General features: G+C 37.7%; 1 protein-coding gene across 15 annotated transcripts in view; it reads left to right on the top strand.

The window, feature by feature from the left end:
- The window catches only part of LTBP1 (latent transforming growth factor beta binding protein 1), a 424,762-nt gene that overhangs the window by 334,552 nt on the left and 65,254 nt on the right, over nt 1-24,956 (top strand). For all 15 annotated transcript variants that reach the window (XM_033838746.2, XM_033838748.2, XM_033838744.2 and 12 more), the window contains 2 exons: nt 4,910-5,032; nt 10,806-10,931. In XM_033838746.2, coding sequence (XP_033694637.1) covers nt 4,910-5,032; nt 10,806-10,931 — 249 coding nt within the window. The remainder of the gene's footprint in view (nt 1-4,909; nt 5,033-10,805; nt 10,932-24,956) is intronic.

Raw genomic sequence — 24,956 nt, 5'->3', positions numbered from 1 at the left:
TTTTAAGTATATAATCAGACTCTTTTCTCTTCAAGTCAGGACTAATTTCCCTAGTGTCTTAGGTTATAAATAGGACTGGAGTCCAGTCAATTAATTCAGAGCTCCCTTTGAAACGATATTAGCACTTCAGCCTGCTAATTCCCAACTAGCACTGTTTCTGACCCTTCCCAGTCTTATGCAGCTGTAATTAACTGAGCTGTGACGGCTCACTTACCTTTCACAGCTGTGGGAGGAAGAGCCCTCTTTCTTGTTGGCATTTCTATTTACATGTGTAATTTTCCTCTTCTAACTCTGGCAGAGACTTGTTTTCTTACAGCGTTATCCTGCAGTCCTGCTGGCCTTCTCGTGGAGTCAGAATCCCAAGCATTGTGCTGATTTCTGTGGGCAACGTATGCCAGCACACTCAGTAGCCACTCACTCTGTGATTCTGGGTGGCCTCAGTGGTCCTGGTTATTAGAGGTCTTGGCATCTCAGCCTTCAAAGGCTCTGCCTCTGACTTGTTTTCCCTCCAGGCACAGTCTCTGCTTCCATGCCTACCTTGGCACCTTCCCCAGCCCCTTGCTGTGGTTGCTCCATGCTAGTCCCTTGCAAAGCCTGAGAAGAAGATTCATGATTTACTCTGTCTTCCTATGACCCTTCTCTGTTGGTCATTTCTTTGCAGACCAAATCGAAAAAGGGAAGAAGTGCTAGTATTTCTTACCTTCTGACATTTCTTTCCAAGTCAGAGTCATCCATTTATTCATTTATGCATTCATTCAACAAAAATTTGAGTGTCAAGGATGTGCCAGGCACTGTTCTAGGTGCAGGATGTACAGCAATAAACCAAACAGACAAAAAGTCCTGCCCTCGTGGAGCTTACATTTTAGTGAGGGAGATAACAATAAAAATGATAACTAAATAAACTGTATAGTTTGTTAAATGGCAGTAAATGTTAAGGGGAAAATTAAAGTGGGGTACATGGGGGGTGTGGAGGGAGGGAGGGAGAGTGATGGTCTTAAATAAGTAGGCAAGCAGAGGTTAGCCTGAGATGATGACATTTGATTATTTCTGGGGGAGTGTTCCATGAAAAGGCTTTGTGGAGGAGACTAAGAGCTTGACTTGGGCATTTTCAGTTTGTGTTGCCTACAGTGGGTATCCACATGAAGATATCCGAAAGACAATTGGACCTATGTGTTTGGAATTCAGGGGTGAGTTCTGAGCTGGGATACATCAGCATGTAGACAGTGTTTAAAGCCATGAAGTTGGATGGGATCACCAAGGGAGTGAATGTAGCTAGAAGAGAGAAGTTGTCCAAAGACTGAGTCCTTGTCCCTCATTTATTTAGAAGTGAGGAGGTGATAAGGAACAAGCAGAGGGGATTGAGAAAAAGTGGCAAGTGAAGGAGCAAAACCAGAATCCAAGAGAACATTTCAAAGAGGGCGTGATGAGCTTGTGTCAAACATTGCTGCTAGGCAAGATGAGGACCAAAAGTTGACCATGGCATCTAGTCAGGTGGAGGTCCTTGGTGACTGCCAAAGCAGTCTCAGTGGAGAGGTGACCACGACTGACTGTTGCTATCCTTAAAGCCTGATGGCCAACTCCTAGAAGAAAATCACCCTAGTCGGTGGTGTCAGACAATCCCACATCGGGCTCTCTTAATATTCCACCTACTCTTTTTTTTGCTTTTGAAGATAGAGATCTTGCAAAATTTTTAAACTATCCAGACTCTAACATAGTGCACTGGGTTTTAAAATCTGTACAATTATTTATAAACATTTTTAAAATGCTTCCTTTTACTCTCATATACATTATTTCTCTTAGATTTTGGAAAGTGAATGAAAATTATTTTAGGATAGGGTGAACAAAGCTGACACGTTTCCATTATGCTGAGGCACATATATTGGTAATAGAGTGTTGTTCCTGAAATTCATATCCTCAGGATTCTACTTGCTCTATTTTGAATTGAGATTTTTCACGTAATGCTAATGATCAAATGTGCCTTTTCTTATTTTGTTGTCTCAATTTCCAAAAGAGCAAAGAAAGAAAGGTAAATCTAAAAATGGACCTCCAACTCAACACCTGTTAGAATGGCTGTGGAGCTATTAGGATAAATATGGAACAGTTGGAACTCTCTTACCTTGCTGGTGGGAATGTAACATGATACAGCCACATTAGAAACTTCAAAAGTGAAACCTACTATGTGACCCAGCCATTCTATTCCTAGGAATTTACTCAAGGAAAATGAAAGCATATATGCACACAAAGACTTAAACATGAATGTTTATCAAAACTTCATTCATAATAGCAAAACTGTAAACAGTCCAAATACTCATTATAGGTGAAGGGTAAACAGATCGTGGTACATTCATACAATAGAACACTACTCAGCAATAATGAGGAGAGAGCTGTTGATACACATGACAGCCTGGATGACTCTCAAAAACACTATGCTGAGCAGAAGAAGCCAAACAGAATAGGGGTACAAGTAACCTTTTGGGGCAATGGAAATGCCTATACCTTTTTGGTAATGATTGGTCCAGGTTATTCCTTCAGTACATGGTTTTTGTTTTTTTTTTTTTTTTGGGTGGGGCTGCATTGGGTCTTTGTTGCTGCGTGCAGGCTTTCTCTAGTTGCGGCGAGCGGGGGCTACTCTTCGTTGCAGTGCACGGGCTTCTATTGTGGTGGCTTCTCTTGTTGCAGAGCACAGGCTCTAGGCACGTGGGCTTCAGTAGTTGCAGCACGCGGGCTCAGTAGTTGTGGCTCATGGGCTCTAGAGCGCAGGCTCAGTAGTTGTGGCGCATGGGCTTAGTTGCTCCATGGCATGTGGGATCTTCCCAGACCAGGGCTCGAACCCGTGTCCCCTGCATTGGCAGGCGGATTCTTAACTGCTGTGCCACCAGGGAAGCCCCTTTAGTACATGTTTTATGGCAAAGATCCATAAACAGTAGACTAGAATATCCCCATTTGGCTCAACCACTTCAAAATCATGAAATAAGCAGAGAGTTGGGGCTTAAGAATTATTTTCACAGAATTTATATCTAAAAACCTTTTCTCAATTAAATTTGGTTCCACTTTCAGGAATCTTGATCTACCAAAGGTCAGTTAATCAGTGAATAAAACCTTTGTTGCCATAGTCAGGCTTTGCAGGAGACACTTAGTCCTCCGTGCTGTTATCTTTCTTAATTGTGCATGATGGTTCCTTTACGGATTCTTTCACAGAAATTATAACACCCAAGGCATTAGATTAACAGGAATGGAGATTTTAAGGTCAAACTGGAAAAAGAGACTAAGGAAAATGTCACCAAGCTTTATGTTTGTCACTACAGAATGACATTCTTACAAAGGTGTGTCATTAATTCCTTAAAAAACATTGCATTTGCAATGATGTTAAGAATCCAGCAGTGGATCCTTACAGATATAAATTGGTACAGAAATGCCTGTGCCTTGATTGTGATGGTGGTCACAAGAATGTGTCTACATTTGTCAAAACTCATTGAACTGGACTCTTAGACACATTCGTTTTATGTAAATTATACTTCAGTGAAGTTGGAGAAACACACTAAAGAACAAGTGATAAATCACTTTAGTTGTGACGGAGTCACATCAGCATTGTTTTACATTTTAGGATCTAGTATTCAGAAACACTTTAAAAATGGGTGAACCTCATAATAATTTATTTTGATAGAATGAAATTATAAGGTGCTTTTCTTTTATCTGCCCCATGAATGGTACGGAAGGCAGTTAATTAGTTGCTTGGGTTCTACGAGGAATATTTAATTCCTGTGCCCACATTTTCAACCAGACAGCGAGGAGAATAAGGCAGCAGCAGTCTCCATATTCACTTCTTCCTGGACCTCCTCATGTATTTTAGCAGCAATCATAATTATTAGCAAGAAATGCCATAACATGCCAAATTTCTGAGAAAACAAAGAAGGTTTTGTTCTTTAGGTTTCTTCAGTGCTAATAATTTGAATCCTACACATACAACAGAATCGGAGCTCATGGAGTGTGTTAGGAATAATGAGCTCTGACTAGGAGTAAATGAGGTAATAAACAGCCCTAGTGAAAGATCTGCCTCGAGTTCATGCAGCAAGGGGGGGTCATTGATTGTCTTACATGCTCACAGTCAAGACCCATTATTGGTTACATAAACCATTTTTAGTTGCATATTTGTTATAAGTACATACGTTAGAAAAAATCCAGGCAACATTATACCTGTTTGTGATAACTGCTGAGTAAGTGACTTGATTTTGTTGACTCCCTTGCCCGCCAAAAGCTCTTCTTCCCGCTCTGCCACTTTCCACCCTGCTGTCAAGGCTCCAAGTAAGTTCCTTATGTTACCCAGGCCACCTTTGACCTCTGTAGTGTCTCTTCTCTAAATTCATGTGACACTGGAAGTTGGTTTTAGTCTTTTGACAAATATCTTTTTTGACAATTCTTATGTTAAACTATTTTGAACTTATAAAGCAACTCAATATTTTTGTGTTTTTTCTTATTAATATAATTTGGGTTTTTTGGTACAATCATTTTCCTTTGGAGGCAGGGAGCATGCCAAGTACTTTAAAAATCTTTCCTGTAATGCATAATATAGGATCTTGTATAAATAGATGCTCAAGATATTCTTATTTGAGGAATAATTTTATTCTCTTATCATCATGGAGAATTTAACCAAGTAAATTACTGTTTGTTATAGAATCTTTACTTTCCTCTTTGAATTGATTTTATTTGATGTTAAAACTTGTTTATTTATTGTGCAAAGCTAAAATCCTTTCAAAATATTTCATTTCTCAAAAACTCTAAAAGGTAAACGTCATCCATTTAAAATCATGCGTTATGAGAGATGTAAAATAGTGTTCATTTATGAGTCTGGTGTGTAAACATAAGGGAAATGTTTTTCTAAATACATTTTGTTTTGTCAATTGACTTGTAGATATCAATGAGTGCTTGGAGGACAATAGTGTTTGCCAGGGAGGAGACTGCATTAATACTGAAGGGTCCTACGATTGTACTTGTCCGGATGGATTCCAGCTAAATGACAATAAAGGATGTCAAGGTACTTCTCTCTCCATCTTCTAAATTATAATTTACATTATTGTTCAGTTCTGCGTTGCTTCCTGATGATAGTCTGCGGTTTTACCACTCTATATGTAAGTGAGCTATGCCAATTTGTATTTGTATAATATTTTTCTTGAGTCTACATCAAGTACAGGAAGTTCTCGCTTTGCACTGCACCATGTTAACTGAAACTCATGTGTTTTGGAACTGTGTCCTAGCTTTGTGTGCTTCTGTGGTAACTGAGATCACCTGTACTTTGCTGTTCCTTCCATGGGCCAACCTTGGTACTTGATTCTAAATTATCTTCTAGCTTTTTTATCTCCTTCATGGGTCTATTTAATCTTGTCCCGTAGCTGATATATATCTGCTTTTTTTTTTTTTTCCTGATCCCTGTTTTTATCCAGTATCCAGCTTCTCCTCTCCCCCAAAAACCTCACTAATGTTTTGGTCACAATTATAGAGGACAGGATTTTATGTTTTTTCAAAGTGCTATCATGTTTAATCTCCTAAACAGCAGTCCTCCTCCCCTCATCTGTGGTTTCACCTTCTGCAGTTTGTTACCCACAGTCAGCTGCAGTCAGAAAATATTAGGTGGAAAATTCCAGAAACAATTCACAAGTTTTAGATTGCTCACTGTTCTAAGTAGTGTAATGAAATCTCGTTCCATCCCATTTCATCCCACCCGGAGCATGTATCATCCCTTTGTCCAACGTGTCTCATCTGTTAGTCACTTAGTAGCCATCTCCGTCGTCAGATCCACTGTCGAGGTATCACAGTTCCTGTGTTCCAGTAACTCTTATTTTACCTAATAATAGTTCCAGAGCACAAGGGTAGTGATTCAGCAATTTGGATATACCAAAAAGAAGCCATAAAGGTGCTTTTTTTTTTTTTTAAATGAAGAGGTGAAAGTTCTTGACTTACTAAGGAAAGAAAAAAAATCATGTGTTGAGGTTGCTAAGATCTATGGTAAGGACAAAGAGGGAAAAAGAAATTTGTTCTAGCTTTGTTGTCACCCCTCAAACTGCAAAAGTTACGGCCACAGTGCATAAGTCCTTAGTTAAGATGAAAAAGGCATTAAATATGTACAATAAGATAATGGAAAGAGAGAGAAATTACATTCACATAACTTTTATTACAGTATACTGTTATAATTCTATTTTTAGTTAGTGTTGTTAATCTCTTACTGTGCCTAATTTATCAATTATACTTTATTATATGTATGTATAAGAAAAAAGTAGTATATATACGGTTCAGGCCCATCCATGGTTTCAGGTATCCACCAGAGGCCTTATAATGTATCCCCTGGGGGTAAGGGAGGACTGACTGTACAGTGGACACAAGGTACTAATAAGAACACAGTACCAATCACAGCACAGCTTTAACTGAATACCTACTATGTACCAGTTGCTGAATTACCTTACTTAATTTGTAAAGAATTGAAGAGGCAACTTTTCTTTTATCCATTTTGTGCATGAGTAACTGAAGCTCAGAGAAGTTAATTAGCATGTTCCTCACTAATAAGTAATTGAACTGAGATTTGAACCCAAGATCTTTCCCCACTATTTTCTCTACATTGCCGTGCCAATTGTTGTTACACTTATAGCCAAAGGAAGGAAGACAATGAGATTCAGTGAATTTTTTTTTTCCCACTGTAACACATTGAGTTATTGTTGATGCTGGGGTTAAAAAATCAGATTGTCTAGATCATTTGTTCCATCATTTTTAGCTACACCTAACTGCCCCACAAGTTTTCCTATAATTATTAGTCTTAATAAATCCATGCCTTTTTTCCCATTGAAAACTCAAACTTACCTGTACTCTTATTTATTTCTAATACTGGATAAATTTTTTTTTCTCATTGTTCCTCCGCCATTATGGACTGTAGTGTATCCCAAAGTACATATAAATAAAAGCTTGTTGGAGTCATTTTTTATCCATTGCTACTGGACATGTATGACTTTTTTGTTCTCGATTGTCATAAATTATATCCCTCTCACGTGTCCCAAATCTCAGTATTCTTAAAAGGGAATATGGTGTCTATTCTCTTAGTTGTGAATATTATACTCTGTGTATCATTATCTACACTCAGCTTTGTGTCCCTGAGATACAAAAGACATGGGCCTTTGCCTTACTGATCCCAAGATTTAAATATAGTGCAGTTTGTACCTCATTTGATATCATATATTTATTTACCTTCAAGGTGAATTTAAATTTTTCAGTATTTCCAATACAGAAATTAAATGTGCTTGGATTTAATGTAGTTGAGAAGAAAGGTTTGAATTATAAATTTATGTGACAATATTTCCATTTGGGGTCTTTTACATCTTAATAAAATCTTGATTTATATAAAAATGCCAAGAGATACCCCCCCAAACCACCTGAATCCTGTTTTTATTACAGACATTTGGGCTTAGAAGTAATATTTTTTCTGTTTCCTCTTGTCACAAATTTTTGACCAAATAGAGGTAAAACCAAGTCTTGTATAAAGAGACCATGATTTCATATTGCAAATTATATGCACTTCTAGAGTTAAAGTGCATAAAACTCATTTAGCCATCTGAGTAATTAATCATACTGTCTTCTCTCTGTATATTAAATTTGTGTTTGTGATTTGATAGGAACTCATATGTGACTGCTCCAAACATATGATGTTTTATTGACTATAAATCATTATTAAATTGACTTTGCTCTCAGTCACGTCGGTGATTCCTGATTTCCAGAATAAATTAATGTCTGCTTGAAAAACTGATATCCAAACGAATGAAAAATATTCCTGAAGCGGGATAGAGACCATTTAAAAAATACTATCTGTGAATATGCTCCGTCACCCACCTTCTCTGATTAGAGTCTGTTTATAATACCATGTGCACTCACCTTGTTTTGAATCATCCTCTTTGCCACATCACTGGAGGCAACTTTGTGATCCTTCGCTCTGCCTGAAGTTAGTAGCCTACTTCTATCTAATCCCATGATCGTGTCAGCATTCTGTACATGGGTGTAGATTTCAGAGTTTGTTTTAATGCTGAAAACATAATTGATGACAATGTGAATAACCGTGGAACATATTTGAATAATAATGCATGATAGGCATAAACTTTAAGCCTCACCTAATAATCTGAAGATAGTTCCATATTCAGGAAGGCATTTTCAATTGAAAGTGTAAGAATCTCTTCCCCCAGCAAAGTTAACGATGTCGTACAGACAGCATGGAAATTCTATGTTAATACTCTCTTTAGGAATGTGGCAGCATACATTTGATCTTCAGAACACACTCAGTTTCACGTTTTGACTTACACGTGCCAAATTGTGAATTTCTGTGGAATCTTGGACCTATGAAAGAAACCCAACTTAAATATAGTCTGGCTTTCAGCAGAGTTACTAGCAGCATAGTTTAGAAATGCCTCAATAAGTGCAACCCAAATTGAATGCATATGTTTCTCTGGTTCCAGATATTTGTGTTGTTCTTTCTTGGTGGTTTCCTGGAAAAAAGTCTGGGAATTCATCTTCAGTTCCTGTCATCAGACTTTTTAGACAATTATTTGTTAATCAGTGACTTCTCTTTAAGCAAGAAGTTTATGCCCATTCTTCCCCATGCAAAGTTGCAAAAGTCTGACAGCTTTTATAGGGCCATATTGAGTCACAGATAAAATAAGGAGGTGGTCTCGGATAACCTCTAGGGCTCTACAAGATGGATATCGACCTGGGACTTGATCTCCAGGCCAGTGGAAGTTTATGGCACTTTGTTGCCCAGGTAGAGGGCAACAGATTCTAAGCAGCAGATTGGAAAGAAAGAATGGAGCTAACGGGTAAAAGAAGGTCAGAGTTCAAGAAAGATCACAACCTAAGGTATTATCAGTAGGTAGCGAGGAAACACAGAGGATACCAGAGATTTTATAAAAGAAGTGACGAATTTCACAGAGTGGAATCATGTTGAGAAATAGTAAAGTAGGAAATGATTCATTGCTCTTCCTTGAAATATTTTAGTGACAATTAGAAGAATGGGAGAATTGTTAAGAAAATGAGTGATTCCTATTTGATTTCTTAGTTGGGTTCAGCAGTAGATAAGCCAGTTAGCCTGAAATATATGGCAGAAGGAAGGGTAAAAAGTTCAGGCTTAATACAGAGATGGCTAAATCAGTAATATTGCCGGAATTCCTATTACACAGTGAGATCAACAGGGCAAAAAGAAGAGCCCCACGAGATCCTGGATACGGGGAAAGGGATGACTCTCTGGAGGAGGTGAGCTGCCGGGTTGGTGGCTAAGCATGTTCTAGAGGTCACTAGGAAGGTCCCATCATCTGTACCTTTCCCATGTTCCCATTAAGCTTTACAGTTATTCATGTTGGTTCCTGCCTCCCCTGTGAGCTTCATAATGGCAAGGGCCTGTTCCTACTCAGCCTTCTCATAGGAAGCCTTCAGCCAAAGTTTTTAATTGAATTAAAGATGGATTTTTAAGAGGATATGTTGAGGACCTCTTTAGCAAGAGATAAAGAGGAGGACCTAGGAGACTTCAGAAAGATAGGAAAATGACCTTAGTAGGGCTAGCGCCTGGATGGTGCCAAGGACCTGGGATACTTTTTATGACCCCCAATTAACTAAGAGAGCCTCAATCAATCACTCTTCAGTTATTAGAGAATGAACAAAACTGTGACATTTTTTGGTGGGCAAACATTCATAGTACACTGTTCACTTGCTGTGCTAGGAGTTGGGGACTCAGAGTTAAAATACGCAGTTCTCCTTAAGAAGCAGTCAGTGCAAGAGGGACACAGATGAGACAAACAGCAGTTAAAATGCAGTGCGCATAGGCAGTTGCATGTGTCAGCACCATTGTGAATAGGTGAACCATTCTCCATGATTCCTTATGTTGTCCACTGTGGACACTCTTAGCCAGTATAACTAGGATTAGTTTGAAAGAACACTGCATTTACACCAAATACCTCAGGCATTATCAGTGTTTAGGAGTGATCATTATGCTACAGGGAGCATAATCATTCTTCATTGAGGGCAAGCAGAGTATGAGATGGTCAACACAACTACAGCATGATTTGTTCATGGTAGTAGTCGCTACCACTTTTTGACTCTTGGTTGTGTTGGGTACTACATTAAATAGCGCCTGATGCTCATTCACTAATTTCATCATCACAGAGCTGTGCCAATATTAAGACTTTGCCTGGTATAAAAGGCCTTTTTCTTGTACTTTATTTCTTGTATCCATTTTCAGTGAAATATAGATTGTAGTCTATTTCATTTCTATATTCAGACATCTGAGAAGTGCCATTTTTGAGCCAAACACTGTAAGACACGTCCAGCCTTGCCCTTAAGAAGTTCACGTCCCAGGGATGGATAGGCATGGACGTGGGGAGACGTACAGGCCACAGGAGAGTTGTCTGCATGGTGGTGGGAGGGGACAAAGGACAGCACAGTATTCACACTGAAGAATATTTCACAGAGGATTTATTTGATTGTAGACCCTCAAGCCTCCAATATGTCTTTTAAAAAAAGGGTACCTTTGGGTTGAAACTATGAAACTGCTTTTTTTAATTTTAGGTTGAAAATAGTTTGAACATTGGCTAGTTCCTGTGATTCATCCTAAGTAGTTTCTCTCCACTGACAGTCCAACTTGTCTTGTGGTCTGGTGTGCGTACAGACTGAATAGTTGTACCATCAAAGTGTCTGACCATGTTGCAATAGATTTTTCTTCCTGTATGTCTGGTATCATAAGAAAACAAAACAGATTTTTTTCAAGTATGTGGAACTCTTCTCGATTCCAGATATTAATGAATGTGAACAGCCTGGACTCTGTGGTCCTCATGGAGAGTGTCTCAACACAGACGGTTCTTTTCACTGCGTCTGCGAGCAGGGTTTCTCAATCTCTGCAGATGGACATACATGTGAAGGTAAGACAAACCATAAGACATCACATAATTATTGCACGATAAAGCAGAGAGGAGATCACTCTCTATTTCAATAGGCAAAGGCTCTGAGACACTGAAAGACACGCATGATTTAAGGCCTTAGAACATGTAGGCACCAAGATGACCCCTACCCGAAATCACAGCTCGGGGTGGCTGGGATTTACAAACAGGATAAACGGCCATTATGATGGTGAAAATACTCACAGGTGATTCCACTACTGGTACTGAATTAACAAGTCAAAATGTGTGGGAGGTGATGATTTTAGGTGCGCATGGGGGACCTAAAGGAAAACGGGGACAACATCCTGATGTAACTCGAGACTCTGCCAGTTTTGATTATGCTTCATATAGACCATCTGAATCATTCTGTTTATAAAAATGCCTTGCTTGATTTTTTCTCTGCACCACTGTCAGCAGAGATTTTCCAGAGTTATTCCTCTAATATCCTTAGCTCTAAGCCAGTATATTTTCTTATCTATCAGTATTTGTTATGTCCTAAAAGCTAATTAACTTGTAAGATGTTAAGATAACACTGTGGGCTTCCCATTGGCAACCTCTGTATGTTTGCAGGGATACAGCACTGGTTATATTCATAAGATTTATATCTTGATGACTTATTATAGTTTGATAAATTGAGGAATAATTCATCTGAACTTTTAGAAAAGTAAACCGAGAAGATTCCTATAATCATAATTTTAATCCATCCCTTTGTGAATCTAGGTTATCAAAACCCAGCTATGTTTTAAAGAAGTATGAAGGTTTTGTTCTGGGCCTATGATAGGATCCAAATGCTTTGCTCTAAAAAATAGTGCAGCAGGAAGTGTGTGCTCTCCTTACCCATACCACAGTGGAAACAAGCCGAGGAACGGCAACCAGGTTCATCTGAAACTAATTATTATATTGGGAAGAATAAACTGATCTTATAAAAAGCAGGAGATTGTTGAAATTGCTCTCTTGCTGAGCAGACAAAACATTGATACCAGATTTGGTTTCAAGTGAAAGAGAGATAGTGCAGGGTGGGGTTTAAACAAGCAGATTCTGAGGGGTTTGAAAGTGATCAAAAGTGGGGAAATGGAGAAAAACATCATAAAGATGGCCATGAGAGGTTTACTCCATGATTCAGCGGTTCAAGTTTTAATTAGTTTTATATTTAGAGCTCTTAAGAAAGACAGGGCATGAATGCATACATTCTGGGGGGATCACGGTATTCCCTGGTGGAGGGAATAGGGTGCTAGCCCATCTGAGTCACGGACGAAACGAATTTGCAGAATGCACATTTCCCTGCCTTCTAGAAAGGTGCAGGTTTGCTTCTTCAGCTAGCTCTAAAACATGGTTAGTAAGGGCTTCCTTTGCTGAAAAATGGTCCCAGTTACAACTGCCAATAGCTGTGCCATGCAAAAACTATATTCAGAAAAAATGTAAGTCACCTCAAGGGCTCACCAGTCAAAGCCATTGCTCCAGAAGACTATACCAATATAAGCATATTCCATTTATTTTTTCTTTTGTACTTTATAATTTGTCTTTAATTCTGTATCTTTTAAAATCCTGATTTCTGCAACTCCAGGGTTACATAATCATGCTAATTTAGTTGCAGTTCTAATTTTGTTAGTCATTTACTTGGCAGAGATTTTAATTTTAAAATGTGTTTTTAGAAAACTTCCAGTGCTTTGTAAATTACTGTACTTTAGTATACTGTCTTTGACACTTGTTTCATATTTTTTACTCCAGAATCTGGATAGTTTTACAAAAGTAAAAAAGTAGATAATTTAGAATATTGTTCTGATATATGGCAGTATAGCTAGAAAGCTCCCTAATTATTAGGCATGTTAATCTCTTTTTAGAATAAGCTTTGCAAGATTTTCATTTTTTGTGGTCTTAATCCAATATATTAAACTGGTCCAAATTTTCTGTTGTTGGACTTAGTCTGAAACTTGTGACAGTAGCAGTATGTCCTGATTCTACCTTTGGCGGTGGTGTAGGACGAAGCTAGTCCATGCGATGGGAATTTATCTATGGAGGTGATGTGCATAGGACTTGAATTAACATTGAGAAGTGGCTGGCACCCTTATTTCATGCCCATCTACCAGCTTACTTCCGAACTTCTAATTAAAGCAGTTGAAGCCACCTGGATGTGTGAGGGCTGGCATACCCTGCTTTAAGCAGGGCTGAAGGAATCCCACCCAGATGAGGGAAGGAAGGCCCTTCCCTGATTTCCTATGACTTGGAGAGCTGTCAGCATCTCTGCACAGTTATTGAACCACAACGAAGAGGTGTACTCTTCAGCATGAACTGTCTCAGGTATCAAGTAGCATGGCCGATTCTTTGGAAATACACACAGCACCACTGGCTCCTTCCTTTCCCTTATGTATGTGCCACTCTGGGAGCACGTATGTGGGAGAGGATGGAGAAGCATCTTGTTTTTCCCACGTGAGATAAAGAAGAACAACAGTGTCATTTGAAGTTTGAGTGGAGTGGGAAGGAAGTGATGGGTGAGCAGCTATTTATTTATTTATTCATTCCCTCAGCAGTGACAGAGTGCCTGTCTTATGCCAGGCACCATAACCGTTCCGAGGGCAAGACACACACTGTTCTTGTCCACATGGAGCCTACATTCTAGGAAGGGATTCAGGGATCAATAAGTAAATAGTACATATAGAAAATTACGTTGGTGTAGTTAAATAATATAACATGGTTATACTTCATGGATATAAATAAGTGCAGGGTATGGCATGCCATATATAATTTATAATGCACAGGGTTTTTTTCCCCAATTCCTACATGTGGATGTCAGTAAACTGCAGGGGAGCAGGACCCTTCTGGTTTACTTCCACCTCGGTAGTTCTCGGTAATTCTTTCTTTTCTTCTCATAACTGCAGTTCATCTTTTCCTGCCACCTCCTGCACCCTCTAGCCAGAGCTTTTATTTTGTGTAGGAAAACAAAGGAAATTTTTCTTCTTTCATTCAGCTCACTGTTTTATATTTCAATTTATCTTATCGATTTGTTTTAAAAAGTTACACTTCTTTGGCTCCTTTATTTTTCCCCACTTGTTAAATTGCAGCGTTTTAATTCTTAGGAATAATATGTATCATCCCGTTTATAAGCTGACTCAGGGTTTGGTTTCTTCATCATCAGAAGAATGTGAGTGAGTGGGAAGAAGAATAGGGAAACCTGTGACTGTATCCTCAGTGTCACCATGTCTGTCCCCTGACTCCCATAGAGAAATGCCTCCTGGTCTCTGACTTGGCATCACTCCATCCACGTGCCTCTGGGCAGGCTGCTCTTGGCCAGGAATGGCTGTGCTCGCCCAGTTGGGTGTCCAGGTTGACTGAGACCTTGTATGACAACAAGTAGAATCGGGGACATTGGGCATCTCTAGACCCCACTGTGCTTTCTAGTCTGTTCACATAATAGACTGGGCACACTGGTCTAGCAGGGACCTCAGAGGAGCCCGGCAACACAGAGGGAGCGTTGGTGACTTACGGAACCTGCTTAGTCATGGCTAATTAGGCCTCCAAACCATGACCAAAATAACTCCCTAAAGCCCTGTCCTTTAGAAAGAAGCCTCATTCATTCATCCGTTTGACAAATATTTATTACGTGTGTGCTAGGTACTGGCCACTCCTCTAGGAACTGAGGCTGTGTCAGTGAACAAAAAAAGATCCCCAGTTTCTTGGAGGCAATAAACTAATAAGCAAACTATGTAATATGCTAGACAGTGATAAACCCCATGAAAAAGAGTGGAGTAATGGGGTTCTGAGGTCTAGAGTGAAGAATGGAAGCTGGTACAATACAGACTAGGGTAGTCACAATGGGCTGTTCTGCCTCTGTAATATGGGTTAATGAAAGTAATACTAAAATTGTGTCTGAGTAACAGATAAAGCCGTATCAAGTGCCTTTCTTTTTCAAACTGATCATCTCCTGGCTAAGTGATAATAGCCTGTCAATAAACAGACAAGAGGACATGAGCTTATCTGCTAAAGGCCTTTTTCCAATTACCAACATGAGTTCTGTTGTCCAGACAGGGGAATAAAAACTCAGAGTACAGCACCAAGAGCAAACCCTCATGTGAATTATGGGCTTTGGGTGATCATGATGTGTCAGTGTAGGTTCATCAGCTGTAACAAATGGAGCCCTCTGGTGGGGGATGTTGACAGTGGGTGACGCTAGGGGAGGGTTTTGGGAAAACAAGGGGAATATGGAAACTTTCTGTGAAATTTTACTGTGAACCTGAAACTGCTCTTTAAAGTCTGTTTTTAAAAATCAGGCCTTCCTGGCATTACCTGTTTTTCATCAGAAAAAAACAAAAAATCAAAACCTTTAAGTTCAAGTCTCTATTCGACTGCTATCTTTTTCTCCCCTGAATTTTGTTGTTTATTTCTCCCTTTTCAAAATAATACCCCCGATGGAGTATGTGATCAGGAACTTCTCTCATATTCAAAACAACTCTCATATTGATTTAAAAATTGAGACCTATAGGATTGGAAGGGGACTTCTTAGAACATCTAGGCTGAACTCTGAATCCCAAAGCACTCAAATCAAGCTGTAAAGGCTCTAATCCTGTAACCTATTTAGATATCTACTATAAACCACTTCTTGCTAACTCATTCATCTGGAAGGGAAAACACAACAAATGCAAGTGGTAAGGATGGCTAGTTTCTTGAAGTTGACTGAGAACAGTGATATCAGAAAGATTAAAAGAAGTTGGGTCCAAACTCTTAGGCCAATTTTGTGTTCGCTGGGAACCAGAAAATACAGTAAAGGCAACCTTTGCCAAATCAAAGAAATAAAAACGAACTGGGAGCTAGTGTGGTTTTGTTTTCAGACTTTGAGGTACATTTTCTATGAACAGTGTAGAAAGAAAGTATAAAACCATTGTTGACAACACTCCAAGGCAGTTGGTGGTTTTGTGGCATGGAGATAGAACTTTATGTCTATCACCGAAGAGAAAATATTTTTGAAAATGACTTAGCCAAGTAGGACATTGAAGTACCCTGACACAATAATATATTACATCTGGCTGCTTGGCGCAAAGATTTTTAGGGTTTTTTTTTTTTAGTACTTTTAGAGTTGGAAACTGAAAAGCCCAGTAAGAGAACACAGCCGGAGTGTTGCTTTTCTAAAGACAGGGAATTCAGCTTAACAACAGGATCCTTTCCCTCCCTTGTGTAAAAAAGGATCAGACAACATTCCAGGTAAGGAAGGGAAGTGGCCTCTTGCTGTAAAGGCTACTGTTCTTCACACTCACTCCTCCTGTGAATGTACTTCTGCAGAAGTGAATGAAATGGATGATCAAATCATTAGGGAGAGAGCTGAGGAAATCTTGCTGGAATAAGCTGCTTTTGGACCTGGAATACATATTTTCCATGCATTGTTTGATTGTCCTCCATATATGAACATTTTTATAAAGAAATTCATAATGGTAGCAAAAAAAATTCAAGAGCTCTTCCTAAGCCTTTTATCGCTGCTGACCTTTTAAAACCCCAGAGCTATGGAAAATCATCTGTTATTAGAAGAAGTAAACACTTTTCCTTGCAGCCAAAAAAATAGACATGAAACTGCCAGAAAGGGAAGTCTGTGAATAGGCGGGCTGCCCCTCACACTTCCTACTGTGGCCCCCCCCTCCCCCAGCTCATGTCTGGGGCACCGAGAGTTTCCAGCATCTACTTTGACCAGTCTTTTGATGTCATCAACAACCCAAGTTCTTGAGAGATCATGGAAGGTTGTTGTGAATAATATTTTTATACTTTAGACCTACATGGTAATGCTTAATATATCGATTCCAGAATCAGTTACTTTTTAGGCATCTAACAGAGAATATCATATGGTTGTCTTGGACGCCCAGTGTGAGTGGACCAGAGATACTTCACATGTCTGATTTCATGACTTTATTAAAACAACAGCAGTAATAGTAATAGCCAGCGTTCACTGAGTTCTTGTTAGGAGCCAGGCACTGTGCTAAGCGTGTTGTACCCATCTTCTCTTTTAATCTTCACAGCAAACCTATAGGTAGGTTAAGTACTAATTGGTATGCTTTTGGCTGCAGTGAGCAGCTTACTATAATAAGCTGCTTACTATTATACTAATAAGAAGTGCAGAGATTGTCACCTCTCATCTACTGTAGGTCTTTATTTAACGTCACCTTCTCAGTAAGCCCTTTTTTTTCTCTTTTTTTTTAAGTATAGTTGACTTACAATGTTGTGTTAATTACTGCTGTACAGCAAAGTGATTCGGTCATACATATATATATACATTCTTTTTCATATTCTTTTCCATTATGGTTTATCATAGGATATTGAATATAGTTCCCTGCGATATACAGTAGGACCTTGTTGTTTATCCATTCTATATATAATAGTTTGTATCTGCTAATCCCAAACTCCCAATCCATCCCTTTCCCACCCTCCTCCTGCTAGGCAACCACCAGTCTATTCTCTATGTCCCTGATTCTATTTCTCTTTCATAGGCAGGTTCATTTGTGTCATATTTTTGATTCCACATATAAGTGATATCATGCGGTATTTGTCTTTCTCTTTCTGACTTACGTCACTTAGTATGATAATCTCCAGTTGCATCCATGTTGGTGCAAATGGCATTCTTTTGTTCTTTTTTATGGCTGAGTAGTATTCCATCGTATATATGTACCACATCTTCTTTACCCATTCATCTGTCAGCAAGCCCTTTTCTAACCACCCTTTCTCACCTTCACTCACCCCCAACATTCCCGTTCCCTGTTGTTTTTTTTTTAAACTACTTTATTCTCCTTCTGTGTCTTATCTATTATTTATTGTCCGACCCCCCTGCTAGACTCTAAGGCTGATAAGACAGGAATCTTCATCTGTTTTGTTCACTACTTTGTGCCATTAGTTAGGGCCCAATAAATACTTTGTGAACGAATGAAGGGATGATGAACTGTCTGTAACTCATCCTGGACTGTCAGGAAACAGACATAATTGAGTGTGTTGTGCACTTCTGCGAAGGCTTCCCTTTTTTTTTGAGGATTTCATTCCCTAAAGCACACCCTGCTTAGTATTTGGTGCAGCAGTGGTTAAGACGTTAGGCTGTGGAGTCTGAGTATACATGGGCTTGAACTCTTGCTCCAGCACTTCCAAGCTGTGTGGACTTGAGTAAGATGCTCACGTGCCTCAGTTCCCCACTGCATGATGAGGATAAAATACAGCACCTAGATAGAGTTTGTTGGGAGAGGTAAGTATGTTGATATGTGTTGGCAAGTATCAACTTAGAATGCAGCCTGGCCCCTAGAACGTGCTCGATGAATGTGAATTGTTAGTATTTTAGCACTTCTTACATGGGCACTCTAGTTATTGCTGTTTGTTTCCCTTAATGTGTGGGCACCTAAAAGGAAGGGGACATTTAACATCTATTTATTTTTATATGATCTGTGCTTAGCAAATATACAACACACAGTTGTATTGTTTGTGAATTAAATTGTCTGATACTTCTAAGTCCAGGTCTGGATATAAACCAATTACTATATTTTTTCCATTTTTAAACCCCCAATTTTATTAAAGTCATGTAGAATACGGTACAGTAACTCATTTATACATAATTTGCTTTAAATTCCTCACCTTTTGTGTTCCCTAAGCATTACATGTGACTAACTTTCCCCATTCACCTCTGAGGTATTTCAAGTTTTTAAGTGTGTGATGTGTCAATTGCCAGTAAACTGATCACTCATGCAAATGCTTATTTGCATTTAAGTATTGACACTGTTATTTCTAGAGGTACACTGTCTATCTTCTGTGGTCTCATAACTAGTCTTTCTTGGCCTCCTGTTTGAATATAGAAAGAGAAAAATTAGAATAGTGAAAAAAATGGGAATTTTTTTGGCTGATCTCATATTGCCTCTGGGGCCCAAGTGTCAAAAAGATGAATCTGGGGTTTGATGTATTTGGCCTGTGCTTAGCGTTTTCTCCCAGTCTCACTGGCAGCACCTCTTAGTGTAAGAGACACTATATGAAAAGGGAAAATGTACAGCATGACTCTGAAGTTAGAATGAGATATTTTTTAGAAAAGCTCAGGTGTTAAAATGTAAAACCATTAAATGAATGCAGAGATAATCCAAACGGTTATAAATTGACCTGATAAGACAAAACATTGCGTTTTAAAAACTGATACAAGGTAAAAACACACAGAGTATCTTTTTCAAGTAATTGTGGCAGAAGAAATATGCAATTGGAGTTCAGGATATTTTCCACAAATATCTAAAGAACTTTTTCTTAATGGCATGGAATTTATTCAAAATGGAGAATTTATTCAAACACTCCACTTTTTGTGATATTCCATTATATGATGGTAAACGAGGGTTATTCTTTACCTTTGGGAGTAGAAAAGTGTTTTTCAAAAGATTTCATCCAGTTTCTTCTCTTTAAATTTTTAGAAATTTTTTTTCTGTGGCAAATTCAAATCCTTCTCATCCAGTTTCCCAGTTTTTATATAACATTTTTTCAGTCCATCGTGGGAAGAAATAGGAAGAAAATGGCTTTTTAAGTTGAGAAATCACTTTGATTCTCTTTCTCTAGAAAGAAGCATGGATGATTTATTGTGTTTACAAGTTTTGCTTTTGTGAAAAGAAGTGTTTGGTGTCTCATTAAAAATATACTACCTTTTCAACTTAACTCAGAGTTTTTCCTTTAAATGTCACAGATACTCAGTTTTGGATTTTCACCGATAATACGAGGTTTTATCGTAATTGAACAAACATCTGGTGCTTGCAGTGGCTTCCCCAGGCAGCGCCTCTTCCCTCCACCTGTGTCTCCGTTTTCTGAGGGGAAAGATCTGTACCCAGTGCAAACTGCAGGCTTTCAGAGCTGTTTAATGACACAGATGCCCTTTGCAGCTACAGAACCTGAGGAGAAGTGAGACAGACCACTTTCCCCATTTTCTTAGTCTTTCACTGCATGAGTTTGTTAATACGGTTTGGAATGTGAAAGCCAAAACACTCTTCTGAAGTTTTTTCTAAAGCAGTTGACCTAAAATTATTTCATTCATGAGGATTTTCATCCTTGGCCTTATTTTGAATAATAGAGATAATCTTCTGTACATTTATTCCACTTCCTTGTCTTCAAAAGCCAAATGGAAATGAGAAGGGACATAATTTAAATACTTGAAAAATTCTTAGGACTTTTTGGGGTCTTAAAAAAAAAACCACAAAATTTAAAAACTCATTAATTTTATATTTTACCCTCATGTAGAAGAATATTTACTAGCTGTATTAATTTTAAACTTACGAAAGGGCATGTGGGGTAGAGAAAGAGAGAACTAGGAGCCCACTCTCAGCAGGTTCAGATGCACGTGGGAGGGAGTGTTGCCAGTAAGGGCCTGGGGAGCTGTACTGATCCAGATCAATCATCATTAATGCTTAATAGTCAAATATGACCTCCCTTTGCACATCACATGTTTCTGTTTAAATATTCATGATTCCTAAAACCCTATATCCTGGAACATTAGGATTCCAGTCTGTTCTGAACATAGAGCAATGCTGTTATAATTCTAAGAAAATGATTTAAAAATTCATTCCATAGGAATTCTCCATCACCTTCTACGAGACAAAAAATAGTAGCATAGTCTGGACAGTATTCAAATGATTCCCTTGACTTGCAGTGGGTCACATAGAAATGTTAAAAGTTTAAGAAAAGATGTATTGTGTTACATCGGTTCTCTAATTTTCACCTGTATTCCTACTTAAGAAAAAACAAAAACAGAAAAATAACGACTTCATTTGCATATGGAAGGAATTTAAGTGTCAGAGTATTTGAATGGCTTACAATGGACAGGTAGGGAGTGGTGACCAGGATTGCTACTTAGAGTCCCTTAATATTTTCGTCTAATAAGTATATATCTCTTACCAAGGAGAAAGGGAGACAGAATGAGCTTTTGAATGTGTAAGATGGTCTTTAACCAGGAAATATAGCAGTGTGGATTGGCTTTTATTTTTTTTTAAGTAAATTTTTTAAATTGCTTAAAATATATATAGAAAAGTGCATCAGTCATAAGGGTACTTTTGATAAACTTTTACAGAGTGAGCACACTTGGTAATGAGCCCCTTGAATGCTTTCTCAAGCTTCTTCCTGATTATTACCCATCCCCCTGCCCAATACCCGTACACAGCAGTAACCACTATTTTGTCTTCATTACCATGGCTTTGTTTTGCCTGTTTTGAACATTGTATCAGTGGAATTATGTAGTAGGTATTCATTTGTGTCTGGCTTATTTCATTCAACATTATGCTTATAAACTTCACCTGTGTTATATGTAGCAGTACTTCATCTTCAGTGCTGTACAGTATTTCATTGTATGAATATACTACAATTATGTATCCATTCTACTGTTGATGGCCATTTGGATTTCTTCAAGTTTGGGACTGTTGTAAATAAAGCCTTAGTAATCTTGAACATACCTTTTGGTGGATGTAATCACTAATTTCTGTTGGATATTACCTGGTAGTGTAATTTATAGGTCATAGAACATATGTATGTCTCATTTTCATAAATACAGCCAGTTTTTCAGACTACCAGTTTACACTGCCACCAGTTAAGTTTGAGACTTCCAGTGCCACATCTTGTCAACAGTTGGAATTGTCAGTCCTTTTAAAGGTTAGCCATGCTGAGTAATGGTATCTCACTGTGGTGTCAATTTGCATTTCCCTTGTGAGGACTGATGTGCAACAACTTTTCATACCTTTATATTGGCTCTTTCAGAATTGTTTCATTTGTCTACTTCTGTATAACAAACCTCTTCAAAAGGAGGTACCCTACACAACAATTCTCTCCATGGTAACTTCAGTTGAACCCAAGTTCTTTATTTTAATGAAGTCCAGTGTTTTCATTATTTCATTTGAGATCAGTACTTGTTGTGTCCATAATCTTTGCAAACCCTGAAGTCATTATGATACCTTTTATATTTTCTTCTGAAAGCTTTATTTTATATTTTACATTTGGAATCTGTCCTTGCCATGAAATTGATTTTTGCATATGGTGCGAAATAGAGGTCAAGATTTATTGGGTTGGCCAAAAAGTTCGTTTGGGTCATGGTGCCATCTTCTGGAAAAACCCAAACGAATTTTTTGGCCAACTCAATACTTTTTTCCCATGTCCATTTGGGTCGTGGCTGTTTGAGAAGAGCAGCCTTTCCCCACTGATCTGCACTGGTAACTCTGTTATGAAGCATGTGGTCAAATATATATGGGTCTATTTCTTCCTCATTCTATCCATAGGTTTACTTATCTACCCTTGCTCCAATAGCATACTCTCTTAATTACAGTGGCTTTATAATCAATTTAAATATATGGTGCTGCAAATTCTAAATTGTTATATTTTGTTGTCCCCTAAGATTTTCAGGCCTATTCTTGGCCCTTTTCATTTCTATATAAGTTTTATAATCAGCTTATCAATTTTCACCAAAAAAAACTCTGCTGAGGTTTTGTTTGGAATTGCACTGACTCAATAGGTCAATTTGGGAAGATTTCACATTTTACAATATTGAGTCTTCCAATCCATAAATAAGACATATCCCTCAATTTGTTTAGGTTTTCTTTCATTAATCTTGGTGTTTCGTTGCAGCTTTTTTGTGTAAGGTCTTACACAATATTTTTAGACTGATGCCTAGGTTTTTAATATTTTTGTACTGTAGTGAGTGGTATTTAAAGTGGGTTTTTTTACCTTTATAATTGTTTGTTACTAGTGCATAGAGCTACATTTGATTTTTGTACATTGACCTTGTATCTATTACCTTACTAAATTTACTTGTTATTTCTAGTAGTTTATCTGCAGATTCTTTTGGATTTTGTACATAAACCATTATGTTGTAGATGAAAAACTATTTACTTATTTTCTTTTGATAATTATACTTTTCTTATCTTAGTCTTTCTAGGACCTCTACTACATAAAGGTTGTGATAGCTAGCTTCTTTGTCTCATTCCTGATCTCAGCAGGGAAAGCATTTAATATTTAAGTATGGTGTTTGCCATACTTTTGTTTTTGTTTTTAATATGTACTCTTTATCAGATAAGGAAATTCTTTTTTATTTATGATTTGCTAAGTCTTTATTATGAATGGTTTTGAATTGTAATAGATGCTTTTTCTGTGTCTATTAAAAAAATTATTTTCTCCTTTATTCTGTTAATGTGAATTGCATGGACTGATTTGTTTAAACAAGATGAAAGTTTGTTTCTCTTTATGTAGCTATTCAAGACAAGTAATCGAGGGTTCAGAATGCAAGTGTACAGTGCTGGAACCCAGACAATATCTGTTTTATTCTGCTCTCCTTGACATGTGGTTTCCATATCATGGTCCAAGATGGTAGCTCTAGTGGTCACCATCACATGCACATTCCAGCCATATTAATTTTTTTTTTTAGTGAAAATACCCTTGCATTCTTACAATAAACCCATTAGTCATGACGTATTAGCCTTCTTACATATCCCTAGAGGCAAACTGATAACATTTTTTTTAGAATATCTACATCCGTGTTCATGTAAATTTTCCTTCCTCTTAATGTCCTGGTAAAGTTGTGGAGTCATGGTGGTTCTGGTTTCATAAAATAAGTTGAAAGTATCCCTTCTTTCGGTTTTTCTGAAAAAAGTATGTGTTAAATTGGTGTTACTTTTTCCTCGGATTCCTTGAAGAATTTACAGCTAAAGTCATTTGTGCCTGGAATTTTTGGTTTTGTTTTATTTTGGGGGTGTGTGTGTTATGAAAGTTTTTAAACTGTAGTTAAGATGTACTTAAAAGATAAAATAACATTGTTTTTTGACTTTTCATGTCAGTTTTGGTAACTTTTGTTTTTCAAGGAATCTATACACTTTAGGTAAAATTTCCAGTGCATTGGCACAAAGTTGTTCTTAATATCATCTTCTTATCTCTTCCTAATGTCAGTTCAATGTGTAGTAATGCCTTCCATTTTTTATTTTAGTAATTTATGCTTTCACTATTTTGCTCTCAGTCTTCCTAGGGGGTATTGGTCTTTGCAAAGAAACAACTTTCTTTTGTTAAGTTTTCTTTGTTTGCGATTATATTAATTTCTGCTTTTATACTTTTTCTTTTTACTTTCTTGGGGTTTAATTTGTCCTTAATTCTAACTTCTTGTGATTGATCCTTGGATCATTGGATTTCAAACTTTTCTAATATATGTATTTATGACTAAGAATGGCTTTACTGCATTCACAAGTTCTGATGGCTTTTTGTTATTCAGATAAAAATATTTCAAGTCCATTGTCTTTTTTCTTTGACCAATGAATTATTTAGAGTTGTTTTGTTTAATATCTAGAAATTTATAGATTTTTACTTATATTTTTGTTATTAATTTCTCTAGTCAGCTAAACATACTTTCAATGACTTCAATCCTTAAAGTTTTTTGTGGCTCAGAATATGGTCACTTTTAGTAACTATCCCTTGTGTACTTAAAAGCAATGTATATTCTGCATTTGGACCTGTGTATATTAATTGGGATCAGTTTGTAAATTGTGTTGTTCATATCATCTATATCCCTATTGGTTTTTTTCCTGCTTATTACATAATTTTCTGAGGGAGTATTTTATAATCTCCATTATTATGGAGATTTATGTTTCTAATTTTAGTTTTCTGGATTTTGTTTTATATATTTTCTGACACAGGAATTAAACATAGATTTTTGTATCTTCCTGGTGGATTGAACCTTTCATCCCTTTGAAATGTCACTATTTGTCTCTATCAGTGCATCTTACCTTTAAATCTACTTTATCTTTCATATAGCTACATATGCTTTCAGTTAAATTTTGCACAATTTATCTTTTTTTTTTTAACATCTTTACTGGAGTATAATTGCTTTATAATGGTGTGTTAGTTTCTGCTTTATAACAAAGTGAATCAGCTATACATATACATATATCCCCATATCTCTTCCCTCTTGTGTCTCCCTCCCTCCCACTCTCCCTATCCCACCCCTCTAGGTGGTCACAAAGCACTGAGCTGATCTCCTTGTGCTGTGCTGCTGCTTCCCACTAGCTAGCT

The sequence above is a fragment of the Tursiops truncatus genome, chromosome 14 (assembly GCF_011762595.2).
Source record: "Tursiops truncatus isolate mTurTru1 chromosome 14, mTurTru1.mat.Y, whole genome shotgun sequence".
Lineage (NCBI taxonomy): Eukaryota > Metazoa > Chordata > Mammalia > Artiodactyla > Delphinidae > Tursiops > Tursiops truncatus.
Note: the sequence above shows the minus strand (reverse complement) of the source record. Positions and strands in the feature narration are given on the sequence as shown.